General features: G+C 38.7%; 2 protein-coding genes across 3 annotated transcripts in view; one reads left to right on the top strand and one right to left on the bottom strand.

Moving 5' to 3' along the window:
• Positions 1-281: 281 nt before the first annotated feature.
• dhx8 (DEAH (Asp-Glu-Ala-His) box polypeptide 8) lies at positions 282-11078 on the bottom strand. The gene is made up of 23 exons (XM_083556006.1): positions 10917-11078; positions 9428-9513; positions 9033-9105; positions 8850-8941; positions 8626-8729; positions 7910-8257; positions 7544-7688; positions 6967-7170; positions 6693-6780; positions 6480-6577; positions 6226-6373; positions 5583-5764; positions 5205-5399; positions 4867-5052; positions 4464-4674; positions 4086-4267; positions 3855-3995; positions 3612-3767; positions 3375-3512; positions 3114-3242; positions 1386-1582; positions 1063-1242; positions 282-968 (listed from the first exon to the last, which is right to left on the bottom strand). Exons 1-23 carry the CDS (start codon positions 11023-11025, stop codon positions 749-751), a joined length of 3612 nt encoding a protein of 1203 aa, XP_083412132.1. The 5' UTR covers positions 11026-11078; the 3' UTR covers positions 282-748.
• Positions 11079-11343: 265 nt separating this feature from the next.
• The window catches only part of spata20 (spermatogenesis associated 20), a 47336-nt gene continuing 38620 nt past the window's right edge, over positions 11344-20059 (top strand). The window contains exons 1-9 of one of the 2 annotated variants that reach the window (XM_083557726.1): positions 11344-11612; positions 13367-13504; positions 14192-14256; positions 14336-14490; positions 15063-15206; positions 16468-16663; positions 16838-16968; positions 17080-17184; positions 17950-18024. In XM_083557726.1, coding sequence (XP_083413852.1) covers positions 11422-11612; positions 13367-13504; positions 14192-14256; positions 14336-14490; positions 15063-15206; positions 16468-16663; positions 16838-16968; positions 17080-17184; positions 17950-18024 — 1200 coding nt within the window. In that variant the 5' untranslated portion in view covers positions 11344-11421. Of the gene's footprint in view, positions 11613-13366; positions 13505-14191; positions 14257-14335; positions 14491-15062; positions 15207-16461; positions 16664-16837; positions 16969-17079; positions 17185-17949; positions 18025-20059 lie in introns of both variants that reach the window. The other variant, XM_083557725.1, reaches the window with a different exon arrangement.

Here is a 20059-nt window from a genome sequence, read left to right as displayed (position 1 = left end):
TGGTTGTTTTCTTACAGTATATATTTACTGCTGGACATCTGGTTATAAGGAAACTTATAAGGACTTAAATGGAAATGATATTGATCTGGCCTTTTGAACTTAAGTTTAATATACAACACAGGGATCCTAAATGATGAAATACAACGGAGGATTGAAATAAAAACTTGGACAAATTTTTAACAACTTCCTGCCATGAAATGCAGATAAAACATAAATTTTGTGAAGACCATAATGGACGTAATGGGCCACAATGGTTAATTAATAAACAAACAAGAATGGTGTGAGGCATAAAAGAAACAAACCAAATCTATTTATTCCAATCTCCTTATTTTGTGAAACATTAATCACTGATGATCTAAAAACCAATCTTTCAATGGGAATGAACGACAGAACCAAATATACTCTCGGTACATTTTTTCCCCATCATTAATAGATCATGCCAGGAACTTAAACAAAAGGTGTTACATAATAGTACAATACAACAAAGTTGTACATCTATTAATTTGAAAATTATATATTTTTGTCTTTAAACTGACAAAAGGTCCCATGAGTTATACAGTTACAGATTTATGGAGGAACATTCCAAAGCCCAATAATAAGTACTTACAAAAAAAAAATAAAAAATAAAAATAATAATACAACAACAACAAAAAAAACCTTCAAGATCTGTCCAGATGTTATTAATGGGTCATCAGCAGCATAAAAGGACACCACAAGACCATAAGCACATTGTAAGTGCATCATTGTTCTAGCGTCTGCGGAAAGCTCTTGAAATTCTCCAGGCGTTGGGCTCCTCATAACGGTTATAGAGAGGCTCAAGTCGCTGCTGTTTCTTCTGCTTGCTGAGGCGAGTCGGGTCGGACACTTTGAAGAAGGCCGGAGCGAACTCCACCAGCCAACGTGGGTCGATTGTAGTTACCTCTCTCATGTACTCTTTGGTGGTTAGCACCAGTTCATGGTATACCACCCTGAAAGCAAATGAAGACGCGTGTTATCAGAGAACAGAGAGACAGAAAAGATAATTACAGAATGATTAATTGGTCAATGTTAACGCATACATACCACTCAGGCTGTCGGTTGAATAGGGCACTCGAGGGGTGAATGTAAACCACCTGCTGGTCTATAAGCGTCCTGTAGCCTTCCTGAGGGTCTTTCTTAGCAGCGTTACGGAAGAATCCACTGCAGATTGCCTTTTGCACACGCACTGTGGCCTTACCACATGATACCACATCCAATTTGTGCCTAGAAAAATATGAGAGATAAGGTGCCTCTTCAATACCTATTTTTTATGCACTCAAATCGTTTCAATGCACACCAAGTTTCCACAGAATAAACTAATTTCAAATTGTGTTTTGATGCAATATAATGTCCATAGAATTCCTTACCGGTCCATGATGCCCAACATCTGTTTGCGGATATCCTGTCCACGCCGTAAAGAGCGAGCCTGGATGAAGTTCTCGTAGCACCAGGGATTGGAGAACTTGTTGTTCTTCCAAGAGTTGTACACAGCCAGTAAAGTGAGGTGGTCTCCCTCAGGCTGGTGGAATTTAGCCTTCTTCTGGTCAGCTAGAGCCTGTTTGTCCTAAGATTCACCACACAGATATAAACAGTTATTTGTATTGCTTTAGAAATATAATACTTTTGTTCTTTCTCAGGGTGCTGATTATAACACTGACTATATCTAATAACCCTGAGCACAAGATAACCAGGGGTTGACCATGTGCATGCTGAACTCATGCAGCAAACCGATGATGTATGACAATATTTGCCATTAAATCCACCAGAAGACAATATTTACAATATTTACTTATTAACTTTAAAGATTTCTCACTGGATTCTTGGCAATGGTCCCAAAGGATCCCTGGCTTCAAAGAACAGTTACAGATTTCTTACCTTCTAAATGGCAATGGTGGAGAGAATCACCAGAGAATCTGGATAATGTAAGTGAATAGGGTCCTGAATGGCCTACTCCTTGTTGGAGAGTACATAGGGGCAAATCAATTAAATAACACAATATACTGAAGCCAGTGGACAGTGTGGAAGGCAAAGCTATTTTGCACAAATCCCAAAAACACTGGAAGGCAGAAAGAGAGAAAGTGCAGAAGGGTACAACTTTAATGCCTGTGCTTAAAAGACAAATATTAAGAATGTGTCCTAGAGTGATGTGGATATATAAAAAAAAAAAAAAAGGGTTGTGCATGATTCCTTAGCCTAACTTTTCCAAAGTAAAAAAATAAATAAAATAAAATAATGGATCTGTTGTGTGAAGGGAAAAAAACCCAGAAAACACAACTCCACTGCCAGAGCCACGAACTAATGGAAATCCAGTAGACTCCACAGTAAACAGTGTGCATGGTACGTTGTGGGAAAATGTATTAATCTAGCATTAAGTAGCCATGTCTACTCAGCTAGACAGCAGCAGGGAGACAGCCAACTAAACAGAGCCAGCAACACTACAGGCCTGCTAGTCAGCTATACAAATATTTGGGGATACCCCTGTAACTGAACAAACAGGGAGCATGAGAGCTAATAACAATAGCTTTGCCAACATAGCAGTGCTGGTTTAAAACTGAAAGGAGGTAGTATTAAATAAATAAAAATTAATTGTACATGTATTAGGGATGAACAATTCTTTAAGTAACGAGTAATTTCAATATAAAAAAGCACAGAGGGAAACTGTGTTTTGTTAAGTCCATTAGACTAAAAACATGGAGCAGTGCATATAAACATGGCTGGAAACGTGCGTACGCCACTTTCTGCAAAGGTTGAGCACACTCACTCTGTCGCCAATTCCCCTTCTCGTCTTCTGTGTTTCCACACTGTCCATACGCAGGGCACACTTTCTCCTGTCAAGTTTTATTTTTTAATAATCATAACCTTTTGTGCAATTGCAAGTGCGTGAGCCAGGAAAGTGCACGGGAAAAATGGTTGCATGTCTGAAGTATTTATGGCAAAAACTGACTTGAAATTCAATTAAACTTCTGTAAATCTTGGAACACACACTAAACCTTCATTTTACATGGTGAGCTATCCAAGACAGGGAAAAAGGAAATAGACAAATTAACACTGGCCCCCAGAATTAATCATTAATAAGTGTTATCAATGATTGTTACCTTTGGCCTATAGAAGACATTCTGCACTGAGAGCATGGACACTATGGTTAGCATCTCTTCACTGCAGCCCAGGTGGACAGACATGATGAGCATCTTACATAGCATGGGCTCTAGAGGAAACTCAGCCATCTGAAAGGAACAGAAAATGAGAAAATGCTTCAAAATACATTGTAGTGTTGTGTAATTAAACACCATTTCTTTTTTACATCCAATTCTTTTTTTAATTAACAGAACATACACACAATATTTGATAAGTCGTACCCTGCGTCCCAGACGAGTTAATAGTCCTTCATCGTCCAGAGCTCCTAATGTGTACAGCTGTTCCATTGCTGTGATCAGTGTCTCCATCGGAGGAGCGTCCATGAAGTCAAATGATAACAGGTCATTAATGCCCATAGCCTAAACAGGGACAAAAATTGATTAGTAAAAATAGCATGAAAAAAATACATATCTACACAAGATTCAAAAGTGTGCAAGCATATATTTAAACACATTTACTTTAAGGGAGAGCACAGTGCTGGCCAGGTTAGTTCTCTGGATCTCAGGCACATTGGTGGTAAGCATTTCATCTCTATAAGCACGTTCTGTGTACAGTCTGTAGCACTTGCCAGGCCCTGTCCTCCCTGCACGGCCTGCTCGCTGCTTAGCCTGAGCCTACAACACCACAACAATATAATTTAAGTCTTTACAGATCTATAGCATCTAACTGTTTTTGCTATGGGTATGTGCGTGTGTGCGTACCTGAGAGATGGGGGTCACCACAAGCTGGTCAATGCCGGTTTTTGAATTGTACACCTTTTGCTTAACAAACCCTGGATCTACCACATAATAGATTCCATCAATGGTAAGAGAAGTCTCAGCAATGTTTGTTGCAATGACCACCTAATAAGTAAATCATACAAGTGAGTCATAATTAAACAAATGCAATCGAGAGGTTGAAATATATAGCTACTACATGACAGAAACTGCTACCTTTCTGCTGCCAGGTGGAGCCGGGTCAAAGATCCTAGTCTGCATCTCACTGGGCAGTGCAGAGTACACGGGTAAGATGATCAGCTCTGGAACGTCGGGGCCTAGTGATTTCATTCGCTCATACAGGATCTCACAGGCTGTGTCGATCTCTTCTTGACCAGTCAAAAATACCAGAATATCACCTTTGGATTCAAACAAAAGTTACTGATGTGATAACTACTGACTTAATTCTCACTAATTAGATCAATGATCTTTCCACATATTTTATGTACATAATAGCAATAATATGAAGTCTTGATAAAAATAACACAAATTACTGTGTGTATGTTCAGTAAGGGTGACCACTCAAATATTCCTAGATAAAACACTTTTGCTTACCTGGTGGCTCAGTAAGGTGGATCTGCATGACCGTGATCAGACTGGCATCCAGGTAATCTGTCTCAGGCTCTTTAGTGTAAAGAACCTCGACTGGATAAGTACGACCTGGGATAGTGAAAATGGGCGCCTCGTAGAAATATTGTGAAAACTTTACCGCGTCCAGTGTAGCAGACGTCACAATCAGCTTCATGTCTGTTCGTTTCTGTACCGTCTGCACAAGATCACAATACAACCATATCAAACCAATATAGCCACATTAACATAATTAACATGAATTATGGTGCACATAATTCAGTAGCAATTTTATTAGCCTAGATGTTTTTATCTCAACTTTGCTGAACTAATTAGGTTCACAGAGTGTTCGAAAATCAATCATTTACAAAGTACATCATAATGGCTCTACCTTCTTGAGCAAGCCAAAGAGCACATCTGTGTGGATGGTCCGCTCGTGAGCCTCGTCCAGCATAATGATAGCATACTGGCCCAGATCAGGATCAATCAGACACTCTCTCAGCAGCATACCATCTGTCATGTACTTGATGACTGTGTCTGGACTTGTGCAGTCCTCAAAACGGATAGTGTAGCCCACCTGTGTAAACAGGAAGAAAGATGTTATGATTATATGAATATGACTCTATATCCCAGGCAGTACAAGGCTTAACTAAATAAAGGCAACAAATGGATTTGGCACGCAAGTGGGCTGGACATCTTAAACGCACAATAATAATATAGCTTCTTTACCTCCTGACCCAAACAACAACCATATTCTTCAGATACTCTCTTGGCCACAGACATGGCAGCCACTCTTCTGGGCTGTGTGCAGCCAATCTTCCCACGTGCTGTGTATCCAGCCTCAGCCAGATACTGAGTGATCTGTGTGGTCTTCCCTGATCCTGTCTCTCCAATCACAATCAGGATCTGGTTATCATGAACAGCCTGCAACAACACCAAAGCATAATAATTGTCACATGTTTCCAGTCCAAATGATGGAAGATAGTTGGAAGTTATAGACAAAGAATCTGCACACTCTAAACAAAGTTTTTTTATTATTATTATTATTATTATAACCATAAATCAGTTTTTAATTTAATAATTACACCATGAACATAAAACACAGACCTGAATGAGCTGCTCTTTAAGCTTGTAAATTGGAAGACTCTCTCGCTGCTCAATGATGGACAGCTGAGTCTTCTTTCCGTAGGAGGCCTTGTTCCCACCAAAAGCGTGCTTCTTCCACTCTGGGATGTCGTTGGGCATCATGCCAATGCCCCGCATGTTTGCGGCGATCTGCCTGCCGTCGACTATGGGGGTGTGGAGATAAACATGAGTGCATGGAGGAACAGAAGAGTGCACATTCTTTTTTGACAAGCAGAATAGTTGCCAGGCCACATGGCACGTCGTTATCTAAGTAAACTATAGATCAGCCTTCGTGCTCCCTTTTAACAGGCTGCAGGAAACCAGATGGCCATCAATCCTCATATTTAGTCACACAGAGTCACACAGAGGCTATTCTTGCTTGATAGGGGACGTGCTTAACATTACATAATGTCCAAATCATTTTATATGCTCGGTAGCTGCACTGAAAATGACAAAAAATACTCAGAAAACTAATACATTGGCCTACAGCAGTCTAAACACATATTCTTAAGAAGGAATATATTGATTATAAAACAGTATAGCTGTCCTGAATGATGTCACGCTATGCACTGCACTAAAAAAAACCCTAAGTGGCCTCCACCTAAGCAAAGCAACAGAGTCATACCATCCGGTAGGGGGTCAACCCAATGTTTGTTGAGGCCCATAGGAATAGAGTCCATCTCAGCCTCACGCTGAGCCTGTTTCACTTCCCGTCTCTCTTTAGCCAGAGCACTCTGCATCATGGCTGCCTGAGACAGCGAGCCATCAGGGTTCTTAAAACAAAATAATAATAATTTAATTCATTCATTAAAAAAGACAAAGCATTCGTTTCAGACACATCTTGTGATAATACATCATCTATTTAGAAGGTTTATTGACCTTCACTATTTTCACAGGGCTCATATCCATGCTCTGTTTTGTGTGTCCTCTTAGGAAAGGTGGCTCCTCTTCCACCAGTTCAATCTCCAGGTCCTCATCTGAAAGAGGGACAATTTAAAGAAAGCAAAAGGTACTGAATGTAAAATGACTGGTTATAGTGCTCAAGAAAGGAACAAAAATGTGTGTGAATAAATTCAGGTCACTCTAGCATACCCTCTTCATCGTCTACTTTAGGAAGGATCCCAGTCTCCTCATCAAAGTCTGGAAATTCTTCCTTGGAAAGCACATTGGCAGCAATCATCTGGAGACATTAATGAATCATGAATAAATACCCACACATTACTAACAAACCATTCAACAGATTTTTAGTGCAGTGGAACAATCTTTACTAGTGAGAATAATGCTGCCATCTACTGGACAAATACAAGAAAGAAGCTTAGCAGTAGTATAATGTTTTTAGCCAAACCATCTGTTCCAGAATGCATACTTGTTTAATCTCCCACTTTTCAGGATCAGAAATCTTGGTGAGTCTCTTGCGCTCTAGTGTGTCATCCTCCACCTCAGGAGCATGACCCAGGTTGAGGTTGGTGGGTCTATCGGGATTCCTCATAGCCGACTCCTCCTGACCCTCTCCACCAACATTCCTTCGTCTGTTTGGATTCAAGTCTTCACCTGTTTCCTGTTCAACATCCTGACAAATGGAAAAACAAATATAATCAAGTAAGCATATTAAGCAAAAGGTATTATGATTTTACTTATGATAAACAAAATATATATATTTGTTCAGATTTGACCACTATATATTCATATCATTTACACATATAAAGTTTGTCAGTAGTGGTGTCCTTCTAAGTTCAGAGTGACCATACATCTTTTTTGATAGCAAAAGAAATCATTCAGCATGGTGTGCGAGACATTGTGTCTATACTCATTTTCATAATGTTCAAAGTATTATGTTTATACAAATAATAATAATAAATAAAGAAATACAACTTATGTAAATTAAACTAGAGGTCTAGAGTATGAATGCAAACAGAAGATAATTTGTTTCTTTGGCTTATTACCTTCATGCTCAGGCTGGTCTTCGAGCCTGTGAAGGACAACACCTTGACTTTCACCCTCTGACCTTTGCTGACCACATCTGCCACATTTGCCACTCTGCCTTCTCTTCTAAGTTCAGAGATATGCACCAGGCCCTCCCAACGTTTCCTATATCCACATATAAATATAACCATTAAATGACAATATAAGATCTTTAAATTCATGTATGCAAAAACGTCCCGTAATAAAAAAAGAAAGATTCCATCAACATGTAAAAAAAAAAAAATATAATAATTATAATAATACTACATACAAACAAAAAAAAAAAAGGAACAATATTATTCATTCATCATTCAAATGCAGACACAAGGTAAAACACAGAAACCAACCTCAACCCTTCAAGCTGCACAAAACAACCGAACTGCATGATGCTGGTCACTTTGCCATTGTAGATGTCACCTACAGCAGGCTCCTCTGGGGGCGGCCGGTCCACATGTTTATCCCTCCAGCGGTCTGATCCTTTCTCTCGGTCAGCTCTGTCCCCTCGGCCTGGACTCTTGGACCTGCTGCGAGAATGCCAGCGAGTCTTGCGCTTTCTCCTTTCCCTGTCAGGAGAGCGAGATCTGGAACGCGAGCGAGAGCGATGGCGTCTCTTCCGGTCCCTGTCTCTGTCCCTGTCCCGACTTCGGCTGCGACTCCTACTTCTCCGGCTCTTCTTGCTGCTGCTGGCTTCAGATCTAAACAATGCAGAAATGAGAATTTATCCTTTTACAAATAAATATTTGGTTTTCAAAACATTAAAGCTCCTTTCTTTTCTGGAATAGTTTTACCAAGTATTGTTCTTTTATTTTAATTACAGTTACAGCTTATTACTTATTAAGAGTAGCAAACGCATAATGATCTGCTGCATTATTGAATGTTGTACTTTAGGAACATCTGGAGTATCAGATGTAATCCGAGTAAACAGTACACTTATATTTTATCTGATCTGAGTCTGATTTATTCAGTCATTACTAAATCTTCTCTTTTAAAACTAAAACGAACAAATTAGTCTATAAGAACAATAACACAAAAAAGACAAACATTAATAGAGCATAAATCACACCTCTTGCTGCTTTTAGACTCTGTGGCCTTGACACTGGGCATGAACATCTCCAGCTCCTTCATAGCATCATTTGCAACCTTCACATCATCTTCATCCAGCATGTTCTGGTCAACAAAAAAATTTCCGTTACCAGAAACACGGTTTAATTTTATATTCCGTTTTTATTGTTTTATAAACACATTTATATAAAAAGGAGAGGAAGAAGAAGGAGAGGAATGACTCACTCTGGTTTTAGGATTATCGGCTCTGCACAAGGCAGGAAACAGCTCCTTTAACCGTTCTTTTTCACACTTTTGATTGTCCACAGGCTCACTGCCTACAAAAACAAAATACATAAAGTATTAAAATAATTTGTCTTTTTAAATGTATTCATCTTCATTTTAAGGTCAAACTAATTCACTGTTTACCTTTACTTGTGGATGCTTTAGTGGGGGGTCGCATGGTCTGAATGAGACGGAGTAAATTGCTAACAAGTGAGTCCTGTAGAGAAAATCACATATGAACCATAACTATATCAGCCAATAGCTTTAATATGTATAGAATTTTTTTCTGAAGGATAAACTCTAATAAGCAATTATAATATATTTTAATATTTTAGCACCGACACATTGCTCTTAATAATATTGCAAAACATAGGGAAGAAAAAACCCTGCACTGTTATTATACATGTTATAGTTTTCAACCAATCATCATCATATTCATTTATTTTATAGACACAACCTCATATTCAACTCAAACTTGAAGCTTACATCAGCACCAAAACAAACTTAAAAATAAAAAGTAAATAAATACAACGACTTACTGTAAACTCTGCTCCATTTTTCATCAAGACTGACTTAAAACTTTCAAATGTTGGGTTCTTTTCTGCAAGGCTGATGACAAACTCCGCTGTAAACAACAAGCAAAAAAGTTATGAGTAAAAGACACAGAGAAAGTCACCTTCTAGCTTTTATTGATGCTGTCATAGCAAGTCTCGCTGGAGTCATTACCTGCAGCATAGACTACATTACAAAAAAAGACATCATAATGCATTTATTTTTCACTCTGTTTCCACCCCTATGTTGAGTTAAACATGCTTCTGAGATCCCAAAGATCTTGCCTCTTTCTTCTTTTCAGACCATGTTAGATTCATCCTGACAAACTGCCTATGGATCGAGTCCTTTTCAATCGGAGATGACTTGCTGCTGCTAAGGATGCTGCTGCATTAACAGATGCACAACGTTACCGTGGAGTTTAAACCTCAGAACTATGAAGCTGGATTTGGACTGTAGCAGTGTGTAGCAGTGTGCTGCAGTGGCTTAGATTTGCCATTAAAATGCCTTTTAAGCATCCATTACAGCTAAAAGCTGATAACCTCAACAATGATGGTACTATGATGAATGGACATTACAGGTAGTCGTCGAATTACGACCACGATTGGGACCGACCGGTCATAACACGAATTGGTTGTAAGTAGAGTAGGCTATATGTACAGTACTGTGAAATGATGCCGGAAGCTGGTACGCACTGTCGTTGCTAGCGAGTGTGGTCGTAAAGTCGACGACTACTTGTAGGTGCAAACAGGATGAAGATGGGTTCCCTTGTGTGTCTGGTTCCTCTCAAGGGTTCTGTCATACCATCTCATTTTAAGTCTTCTTGACTTGACTCAGGGAAAAATTCCTCGCTTATTAGGAAAAACTTTAAATGGATAAACTTATATAGACTGATTTATTTTTATTTAACAAAAATAAATCGATACATTTAAACGTCATATTCGTAATCTTTTGAACTCTGTTAAGCTGATTTGCAACAATATACATTGTTAAAAATGCTACACGCATAAAATATTAGAGTTAATAAGAACTCTTCTAATTAAGATAGACCATGGTGGTGAAAACATCTAACATGCAGAAAACGTTAACCATTACACCACCTGGAATAGATTTCTGGTGATTTGCAGTGATATACCTTAAAAAAATACTCTTACATTATCTAACATAACACATACATTATACACATATATATTGTATACATATAAACTAGCAAACCGACACATAATAAATCCTAAACGGCTGCTTACAAGCTGTACAACTACACTCTACCGAAATCAAACAATAATAATAATAATAATAATAATAATAATAATAATAATAATAATAATAATCTCTAAATCATACATAGTCGACTACATGTGCGACATGAAGCGATTTCATATTCGGTAGCCACCGCGGCTAAGTGGCTCAGTAGCTAGTGCACATCATTTAGGAAGAAACATCTCGTCGTTCTTAAATGTTGTTTTTTTTCCCCCTCACCAAGATCCTTGTCGCTGATTCCCAAGTGGTTGTCAAGCTCGGTGCACACTTTCGACACTAAAGACAAATATTCGAGCTTTTTGAGCTCATCATCTCCGAGATCCGCCATGTTGCACCGTCTAGTTTGTTGTTACCACGAGAAACAGGAAGTAAAAGCGTTCCATTTGCAACACCTTTACTTCCGGGTGTTTTGAGCGGGGATGTAATATGGCGCCTCCTTGTGGACAGGAACCATTATACGTTGCAATACAATAAATAAATAAATAAATAAATAAAAACGGACGCAGGTACACATCATGATATCCGAGTTGATTTACTCACAATGTTGATTTTTTTTATACGGTCATGTATCATCTTAATATCATCAATCATATTATATCATATTTAAGACACTGAAATTGGTGTATAGCGGTTATAGCGACCTCTTGTGGCCTATTTGCAAAGTTCAATTTGACAGTGCCGGATTTAAGATTCTCGGGCAAGTTGTGTTGTTTTTGCGGGCTTTATGATGCTCAGGTCATGCTGGATTCGCTCCCTGTCATCTGCTGCTCTACCCGCAAAGTCCAATCTGCTCTCTGGAGCTTTCTATAGCAAAGAGACCACTCTGAGTCTGAGTTCTGCACGGCGGGACTGCGGACACACACCTCCACACTACCATAGACTTCTTTACTGCACTGCGTCTCGGGATCGCTTCAGGTAACAAATATGTCGCAGGTGCAATCACCAAGATCTCAGTGTATAAGTGCAGTGTATTGGTACAGTACACGCTTTTTCATGCTGTATGTCCCAAAACCTGAAAGACACTGTGTCCCAGTGAGCAAACTACCTGCTTTTCCAGCTGTTGTATTTTGCATGCTCTCTAAGAGTTGTGATTACATCGAGGACACTGTCAGGAAACTCATTCAGCAAAAATCTGAAGTCACATCTTGTATAAATATTATATTATAAATGATCTTCCAGTGATAGATCAGCTCACCAACACAGTGGCCTCCTGGTCAGAAGAATGAGATCAAATCCCAGCAGCACCAAAAGCTTTACATGCAATGTATGTTTATGTAAACACTAATAATTAGCACCTAAATGTCTTGTCCTCAGACTGTCCCTTATTCTTTACATTAAAACAGCCTTACTAACATGTGCTGATCTAATGCTTCTAATGCAGTTTCTTTAACAAATAAATCCAACATTGTGACATGGAGCAAACAAGGTTGAACACTGGGGACACTTCTGGAAATACAGCGTTTTATATATATATATATATATATAATCCTGTATGTATGTATATATATATATATATATATATATATATATATATATATATATATATATATATATATATATATATATATATATTTAAGCAAAATTTATATTGGAGCCCCCCGGCCTCCTTCCTTCCACCTTTCAGGAAGAAATAAAAAGCACTTGAAATAAATTTTTATCTCCATTTTTTTTTTTTTTTTATATATACAAATCCTGTTATCAGTACTTTTATATATTTACTTAAATGTGTATATTAATTTAACCTCAACTAAGGTCCACATGAAAACATAAAAAAAAAAAGGAAAAGGTATGAAAGGTCATCTGGAACAGCTTCTTCTTCCTTGGCGATGTCATTATCTCGACTACACTGTAAAATAATTTGTTTTAATAATGTTTTTCTCATCACTTTAAAATCCTAACTTGAGTAGGTTTTAGATTATAATATTATTAAATATAACTCACATAGACACACTGACTAAATCACCCAGGACTAGTAATGAGTTCAGTCATTTATTTACGGTGACACACTGACCCACTATTTGGATTAATGAACATTTGATTGTAGCATCTAGATTCTGAAGTCGTCACGGCGCCCGCGCTGTTCTGAGCTCAGAGTAAACAGGCTGCAAGTAATAATCCATCTTTAAATGGCGCTGAACAAGTGTTTTGGTTTTGTTAGTGTTATGGAGGCAGTTGCCTACTCTGCCTTTAGCTAACGCCGGCCCTGCTCGTATAGATATTACCCATTTACATTCAAGTTGATAGCATTTGGCAGACACCCTTATCCAGAGAGACTTACATCTGAGCAGTTGAGAGTTAAGGGCCTTGCTCAAGGGCCCAGTAGTGGCAGCTTAATGATGCTGGGATTTGAACTTTTGACCTTCTGATCCAAAGTCCAATGTCTTAAACACTGAGCAACCACCTGCCCAAATGATCCCACACATGTCCACAGCGCAGTACGTTTACATTTGCGTTAATGGCATTTGGCAGATGCCAGAGCGAGATTTACAATTATCTCATTCATACAGCTGAGCAGCTATAGGGTTAAGGGCCTTCCTCAGAGGCCAAGGAGTGGCAGTTTGGTTTGTCTAAACTTGCGACCTTCGGATCCAAACTCCAATGCTTTAAGCACTAAGGTACCACCTCTCCCTTCATTAACAGTCTGAAGGCCTACCTCTGTTTGACCCTAGGCTTTGTGGAGCAGCCCATTTCAGTATGGCATCGGGAAGCGATGGACGAGAGCGTTTACGCCTGGCCAAACACACAAATCACCTGAGCAAAGAGAAATCCCCATACCTACAGCAGCATGCCCACAACCCTGTGGACTGGTGAGGAAATGCTTTTGAATGGATAAGAAACAAGTTTTATCTTTCTGTATATATTTTTATTGTATATTAAGCAGGGGTGACCCCCTACTTCACTAGGAGGAGCCTGATTAGACTACCAATCTCACAGTCGAATCCACGTAGAGGTGCTGTGGAAAGAGGATCATCCCATTTTGGTTATATGGGGGTGCTCAGTGTCGTGTTTCACACAGAAATACCAGTTTTCTTCCAATGAGTTAATATACAGCATATTATACCAATGTGGGAAATACAAATGTGAAAAGAGAAAAAAATAAATAAAATACAATAAAGAAAGAATACATATATATATATATGAATAAACCCAACCATCCCTGTGACAGATTTAAGTTTCACTTTCCATGAGCCGTGACCATCACAGGAGCATCTTGATGACAAGTATTTAAATATGTAACAATATCTATAAAGGTATATTCTGTTCTAATTTAATTCTGTAAATTTATATTTATTGTTTTTTGAGCAATCGATGTTGCACTGTACTTAGAGCCTGCTCGTCTGACACACACGATTTGACCAGATAGATCAGTCGACTATGGGCAAGACTTGGCTATTCTGATTTGTCTATGTAAATCCTTAGTCAGAGACACCCCTAATATTAAGTATGCGCACGTCTTTACGTAAAATTGTTTGTATGATCTTTTCAACTTTTAGGTTTCCCTGGGGTCAAGAGGCCTTCGACAAAGCAAAATGCGAAGATAAACCTATTTTTTTATCAGGTAAGCACACAATTATAAACCAGAACTCTTTTCTGTAAACTTGTCCATTTTCACATTCATATAAATGTATTTTTTTCAGTGGGCTACTCGACTTGTCACTGGTGTCACGTCATGCAGAGAGAGTCTTTCGAAGATGAGGAGGTTGGCAAGATCCTCAGCGACAATTTTGTCTGTATAAAGGTTGACCGGGAGGAAAGACCTGATGTTGACAAAGTCTACATGACATTTGTACAGGTTTGATTCAGTCTGGAAAAATCTGCCTTAAGTTACAGTGTAGCACAGCTGAGTAGTAGCAAACTTATACACTGACAAATGAAGCCACATGTTTCTTAATATATACATGCATTTTGTGACGTCAGCGTTACTCAAAGTATGTGCAGCTGATGGGATATAAATAAATATATAAATATAACATTTTTAAATAATCATTATTTTTTCGACATCTTTTATAAAACCTCTTATAAATGTTTTTACAGAAATATTAATAGGAGCTAACTTGTTTTCACAGACACTACATAACTGTAAATGGATAAAAAAAAAAGCAACATTATTTTGTAGTTAATGTAGAACATGTGTAATTGTTGCCAGATTGATGTATTTCAAGAAGAACACTTCAGTCCATTCTTTTAAAGGACGTTTAGCAATCTCAGAGTGCTAGCAGACTTCATTACCTTCTCTATAACAGCATGCTTTGATATGTTTATTCCTCACATAGTACTTCCTGTTGCTATCGTGTGGTTATTATGAGTAAGTAAAATACACATCAGAATTGTGTCAAGTGTCGTTTTTTCTCGTGTCATCACCAGGCAACTAGTGGAGGCGGTGGCTGGCCAATGAGTGTTTGGCTTACTCCAGATCTAAGACCATTTGTTGGGGGCACCTACTTCCCTCCAAGAGACCTTGGAAGAAGGCCTGGATTTAAAACCGTGCTTTTGCGTATTATTGAGCAGGTACAGAAAACGTTTGAATTTGTGAAGTACATTCTTGATGTGCTTCATTTTATGTTGTGTGAGCTGTTTGTGTTGTGTTCAATAGTTAGCTGAGATTAGGTCAGAAATAGAATATAGTGTATATATTTTTATCACTGTGTCTACATAGAGATATAAAGTACCATAATTTCCGGACTATTAAACGCACCCAATTATAAGCCGCACCCACTGAATTTGACAAGGATTTTTATTTTTAACATAAATAAGCCGCACCTGTCTATATTGAAACTAATGAACTTTACAACAGGTTTTAATGAAAGACAGTGTCTGTTACACGGCTTGTATCTAAACAGTAGACTACCAAGAAAGTCATTGTTCACTGTCTTCCTCCTTCCGTTCACAACATTTTCTCTAAAAAATTAATCTTTTGCCATCGTCGTGCGTTTAAAAATCACCATCGGTAAAGCTTTTCTCCCGATGCCAGGCAGTTCAGAACACAGGTGAAGTGCATTGTTTTCAGCGTGACGAATGATTCTCCTTTCCTGTTGACAGTCCGAGTGAGGGGCAGGTCAAACGTCAGAGGAACCTCATCCATATTTATGATGTGGTGCGGCCCGATTCAGTGGGAGCGCATCTGATTTAATATAAAAAGTTTCATTGGTTCATCTGAACCTGTTCTGCAATTTCATTGGTCTAATATTATGGGGTTCAGTTTTTTGGCTTGAAGCTTGCGAAACCGGAAAAAACCCAGGAAAAATCCATAAATTAGCCGCTTCATTGTTTAAGCCGCGGGGTTCAAAGCGTGGGAAAAAAGTAGCGGCTTATAGCCCTGAAAATACGGTACATGGGGAGGCATTATGACAGAACACAGATACAAATACAGGGCAACATGTACCAAGAACTACACAGAGGCCAAGTCACATAAGCGTAAAACCACAGATTATAAATATAGTATAATTAACTTATTACAAGCTGTGTTTATTTATTCTATAGTTATTTATGGTGTATTCACAGTAAAAAAAATGGTAAAACATTGTTCAGCATACTGCAGGGTGTACAATGAGTGCAGCAGAAGCAGCATTTGGGTTGAGTAAGGCCGTAAGGTTAAATTAAGGCTATAACTGCAAATCACTGATTATTATTTAAATCGCAGCAAAATAAGCATCCAGCATTAGTCTTATATATAGATTTAAATAAACATAACTAAGAAATAGTAGATTTTAGAGGTGAATGTTTTCTTGTCTGTTTTTCTCCTCTACACTCATACACGATTCAGTGGCAGAATAACCGAGAAGAGCTTGAGTCCAGTGGGGAACGGGTGATGGATGCTCTGCGGAAGGCCACAGCCATTTCCGCTCACTCAGAGCAAACTCTTCCCTCAGCTCTAGATGTGGCTCGCACATGTTTCCAACAGCTGGCCCACTCATATGAGGAGGAGTATGGAGGATTTAACAAAAGCCCCAAGTTCCCCACGCCAGGTAACCAGACGCTGGAATCTGAGAGAAACAGTTTCTAAGAGCTGCTGTTTCTAAAACTGGTTTTGGTATGCAGATGTATTGCGTTTACGCCCAACAAATCATCCAGCTGTGGTTTTTCGTCTTTGCTTTACTGAATGCATTTACATGCATAGTGGCACTAATTCTGCATTCTAGTAAACCTCATGTTCCTGATGTCATACTGGTGTGTAAATCGCACCTCCTTGGAGGGAGCAGAGGCACTGCAGATGACCCTTCACACCCTCAGAATGATGGCTTTAGGAGGAATTCATGACCATGTGGCTCAGGTAATTTACAGGCTTTGCCAAGACCTCTGGTGATAAATGTGGAAAAAACGAGACCATGAAACTGCATCAAGCTCTGTAATCTGTCTTCCTACCTCCTTCTGTCTGTCTCAGGGCTTTCATAGGTACTCTACAGACTCGTCTTGGCACGTGCCGCACTTTGAAAAGATGTTGTATGATCAGGCCCAGCTAGCTGTAGCTTACATTACTGCATATCAGGTGGGTCTGTGCGAATATATGTGTATGTATGTGTGTGTGTGTATATATATATATATATATATATATATATATATATATATATATATATATATATATATATATATATATATATATTCCTTTACATACTCCTTTTCCACCAGCACGTTTTTATTAACTGATCCGGATGGAGAGCAGTGCAAGTTGCAAGCTTGTTTTAATACAGCATGGCATTACTACATACTTCATTTCGTGTAACAGCTTGCACAGGACTTGTATAGCAGACAATTCACACAAGTGATTTTATAAACACCTAACTGTGATATTCTGTGAGGAGATATTTATTTTGTATGTATGTAGCATAAATTTGGTTTCAGTAGCAAAAGAAGTTGTGAAGAAGCCTTTTTCGTCCTACTGATTTTATGTCGGAGAGAAAAGAGAGGATGGTAAGGAAATTAATCAATGTTCATATGTTATTTCTTGGTTAAATAAAATGTTTAATATGTTTAAATTAGCTTTAGATTATGTCTTGTGTCTGCCATTAAAAGTCCCAGTGAACGAGCTGTTATAATGTGTTTTATATTTTTTCCATATCATGTTAAGTAGGTTTGTTATAACCTTTTAATAAAATAACCATTTAACTAATGTGCTGTGTTTGTTTGTTTGGTTACTTTTATAGATAATCCAGTTATAAAGGTATAATCCGGTTATAAAGCCTGGTACTCCGTTAAAACTAGGACTTGGCTCAGCACACAGATGATGTGGTACTGTTGCTGCTCTTTATTACAGGTGTCTGGTGAGCGCTTATTCGCAGATGTGTCCCGCGATGTGTTGCACTACGTCTCCAGAGACCTCAGCCACCAGGTGCGGCATCGTCCTTCTTCTTCGCTCTTACTTGCAATTGCCTTGCTGAGTTACAGTAAGACGATGCAGGGAAAAAATCATTACACATTTTATGCTCATACCTCGTTCATGCACTTGTAATGAAAAATGTTTTACTGTCAGTGAATGAAAGCCAATTAAATTCCTTTGAATTAGGGATATATATTTTTTTATATTTATGAAGTAATTAGATCTCCTCACCCTAATGTACCACGTGTTTTTATTATTATATATATTTTTTTTCCATGAGCTTTCGTGGCAGAGGTCAGATTTCATTCAGTTTCACTAAAAGGATTGAGGTTATATCACGTGGGTCAGCAAAAGCTTCAGTCTTGTAGGATCCATTTTAATAAGGTGTCCTGGGATTGTCTAAAGCTCTCAGAAGATCTATTTAAATAAATCCACATGTATGATGTCCTAACTACTTTTGAATAGAATAATATAATTATTATATTGTTTTTTTGTATTAGCATAAGTGTATTGCAAACGTGTATTTTATATATATATATATATATATATATATATATATATATATATATATATATATATATATATATACAGTGAGGAAAATAAGTATTTGAACACCCTGCTATTTTGCAAGTTCTCCCACTTAGAAATCATGGAGGGGTCTGAAATTGTCATCGTAGGTGCATGTCCACTGTGAGAGACATAATCTAAAAAAAAAAATCCAGAAATCACAATATATGATTTTTAAACTATTTATTTGTATGATACAGCTGCAAATAAGTATTTGAACACCTGTCTATTAGCTAGAATTCTGACCCTCAAAGACCTGTTAGTCCGCCTTTAAAATGTCCACCTCCACTACATTTATTATCCTAAATTAGATGCACCTGTTTGAGGTCGTTAGCTGCATAAAGACACCTGTCCACCCCATACAATCAGTAAGAATCCAACTACTAACATGGCCAAGACCAAAGAGCTGTCCAAAGACACTAGAGACAAAATTGTACACCTTCACAAGGCTGGAAAGGGCTACGGGGAAATTGCCAAGCAGCTTGGTGAAAAAAGGTCCACTGTTGGAGCAATCATTAGAAAATGGAAGAAGCTAAACATGACTGTCAATCTCCCTCGGACTGGGGCTCCATTAAGGATCTCACCTCGTGGGGTCTCAATGATCCTAAGGAAGGTGAGAAATCAGCCCAGAACTATACGGGAGGAGCTGGTCAATGACCTGAAAAGAGCTGGGACCACCGTTTCCAAGGTTACTGTTGGTAATACACTAAGACGTCATGGTTTGAAATTATGCATGGCACGGAAGGTTCCCCTGCTTAAACCCGCACATGTCCAGGCACGTCTTAAGTTTGCCAATGACCATTTGGATGATCCAGAGGAGTCATGGGAGAAAGTCATGTGGTCAGATGAGACCAAAATAGAACTTTTGGGTCATAATTCCACTAAACGTGTTTGGAGGAAGAAGAATGATGAGTACCATCCCAAGAACACCATCCCTACTGTGAAGCATGGGGGTGGTAGCATCATGCTTTGGGGGTGTTTTTCTGCACATGGGACAGGGCGACTGCACTGTATTAGGGAGAGGATGACCGGGGCCATGTATTGCGAGATTTTGGGGAACAACCTCCTTCCCTCAGTTAGAGCATTGAAGATGGGTCGAGGCTGGGTCTTCCAACATGACAATGACCCGAAGCACACAGCCAGGATAACCAAGGAGTGGCTCTGTAAGAAGCATATCAAGGTTCTGGCATGGCCTAGCCAGTCTCCAGACCTAAACCCAATAGAGAATCTTTGGAGGGAGCTCAAACTCCGTGTTTTTTCAGCGGCAGGCCAAAAACCTGACTGATCTAGAGAAGATCTATGTGGAGTAGTGGGCCAAAATCCCTCCTGCAGTGTGTGCAAACCTGGTGAAAAACTACAGGAAACGTTTGACCTCTGTAATTGCAAACAAAGGCTACTGTACCAAATATTAACTTTGACTTTCTCAGGTGTTCAAATACTTATTTGCAGCTGTATCATACAAATAAATAGTAAAAAAATC

The sequence above is a fragment of the Silurus aristotelis genome (genome assembly GCF_946808225.1).
Source record: "Silurus aristotelis genome assembly, chromosome: 12".
In the NCBI taxonomy this organism is placed as follows: Eukaryota; Metazoa; Chordata; class Actinopteri; order Siluriformes; family Siluridae; genus Silurus; species Silurus aristotelis.
This window is presented reverse-complemented; position numbering and strand designations above follow the sequence as displayed.

Excerpts from the sequence above, each read along its gene's own strand:
- dhx8 (XM_083556006.1), bottom strand. The coding sequence starts at position 11,025 with ATGGCGGATCTCGGAGATGATGAGCTCAAAAAGCTCGAATATTTGTCT. Across the intron at positions 9,514-10,916 it reads AATCAGCGACAAGGATCTTG|CGGAGTTTGTCATCAGCCTT; the intron begins GTGAGGGGGAAA and ends TGTTGTTTACAG. Across the intron at positions 5,765-6,225 it reads GGTTGACCCCCTACCGGATG|TCGACGGCAGGCAGATCGCC; the intron begins GTATGACTCTGT and ends ACACCCCCATAG.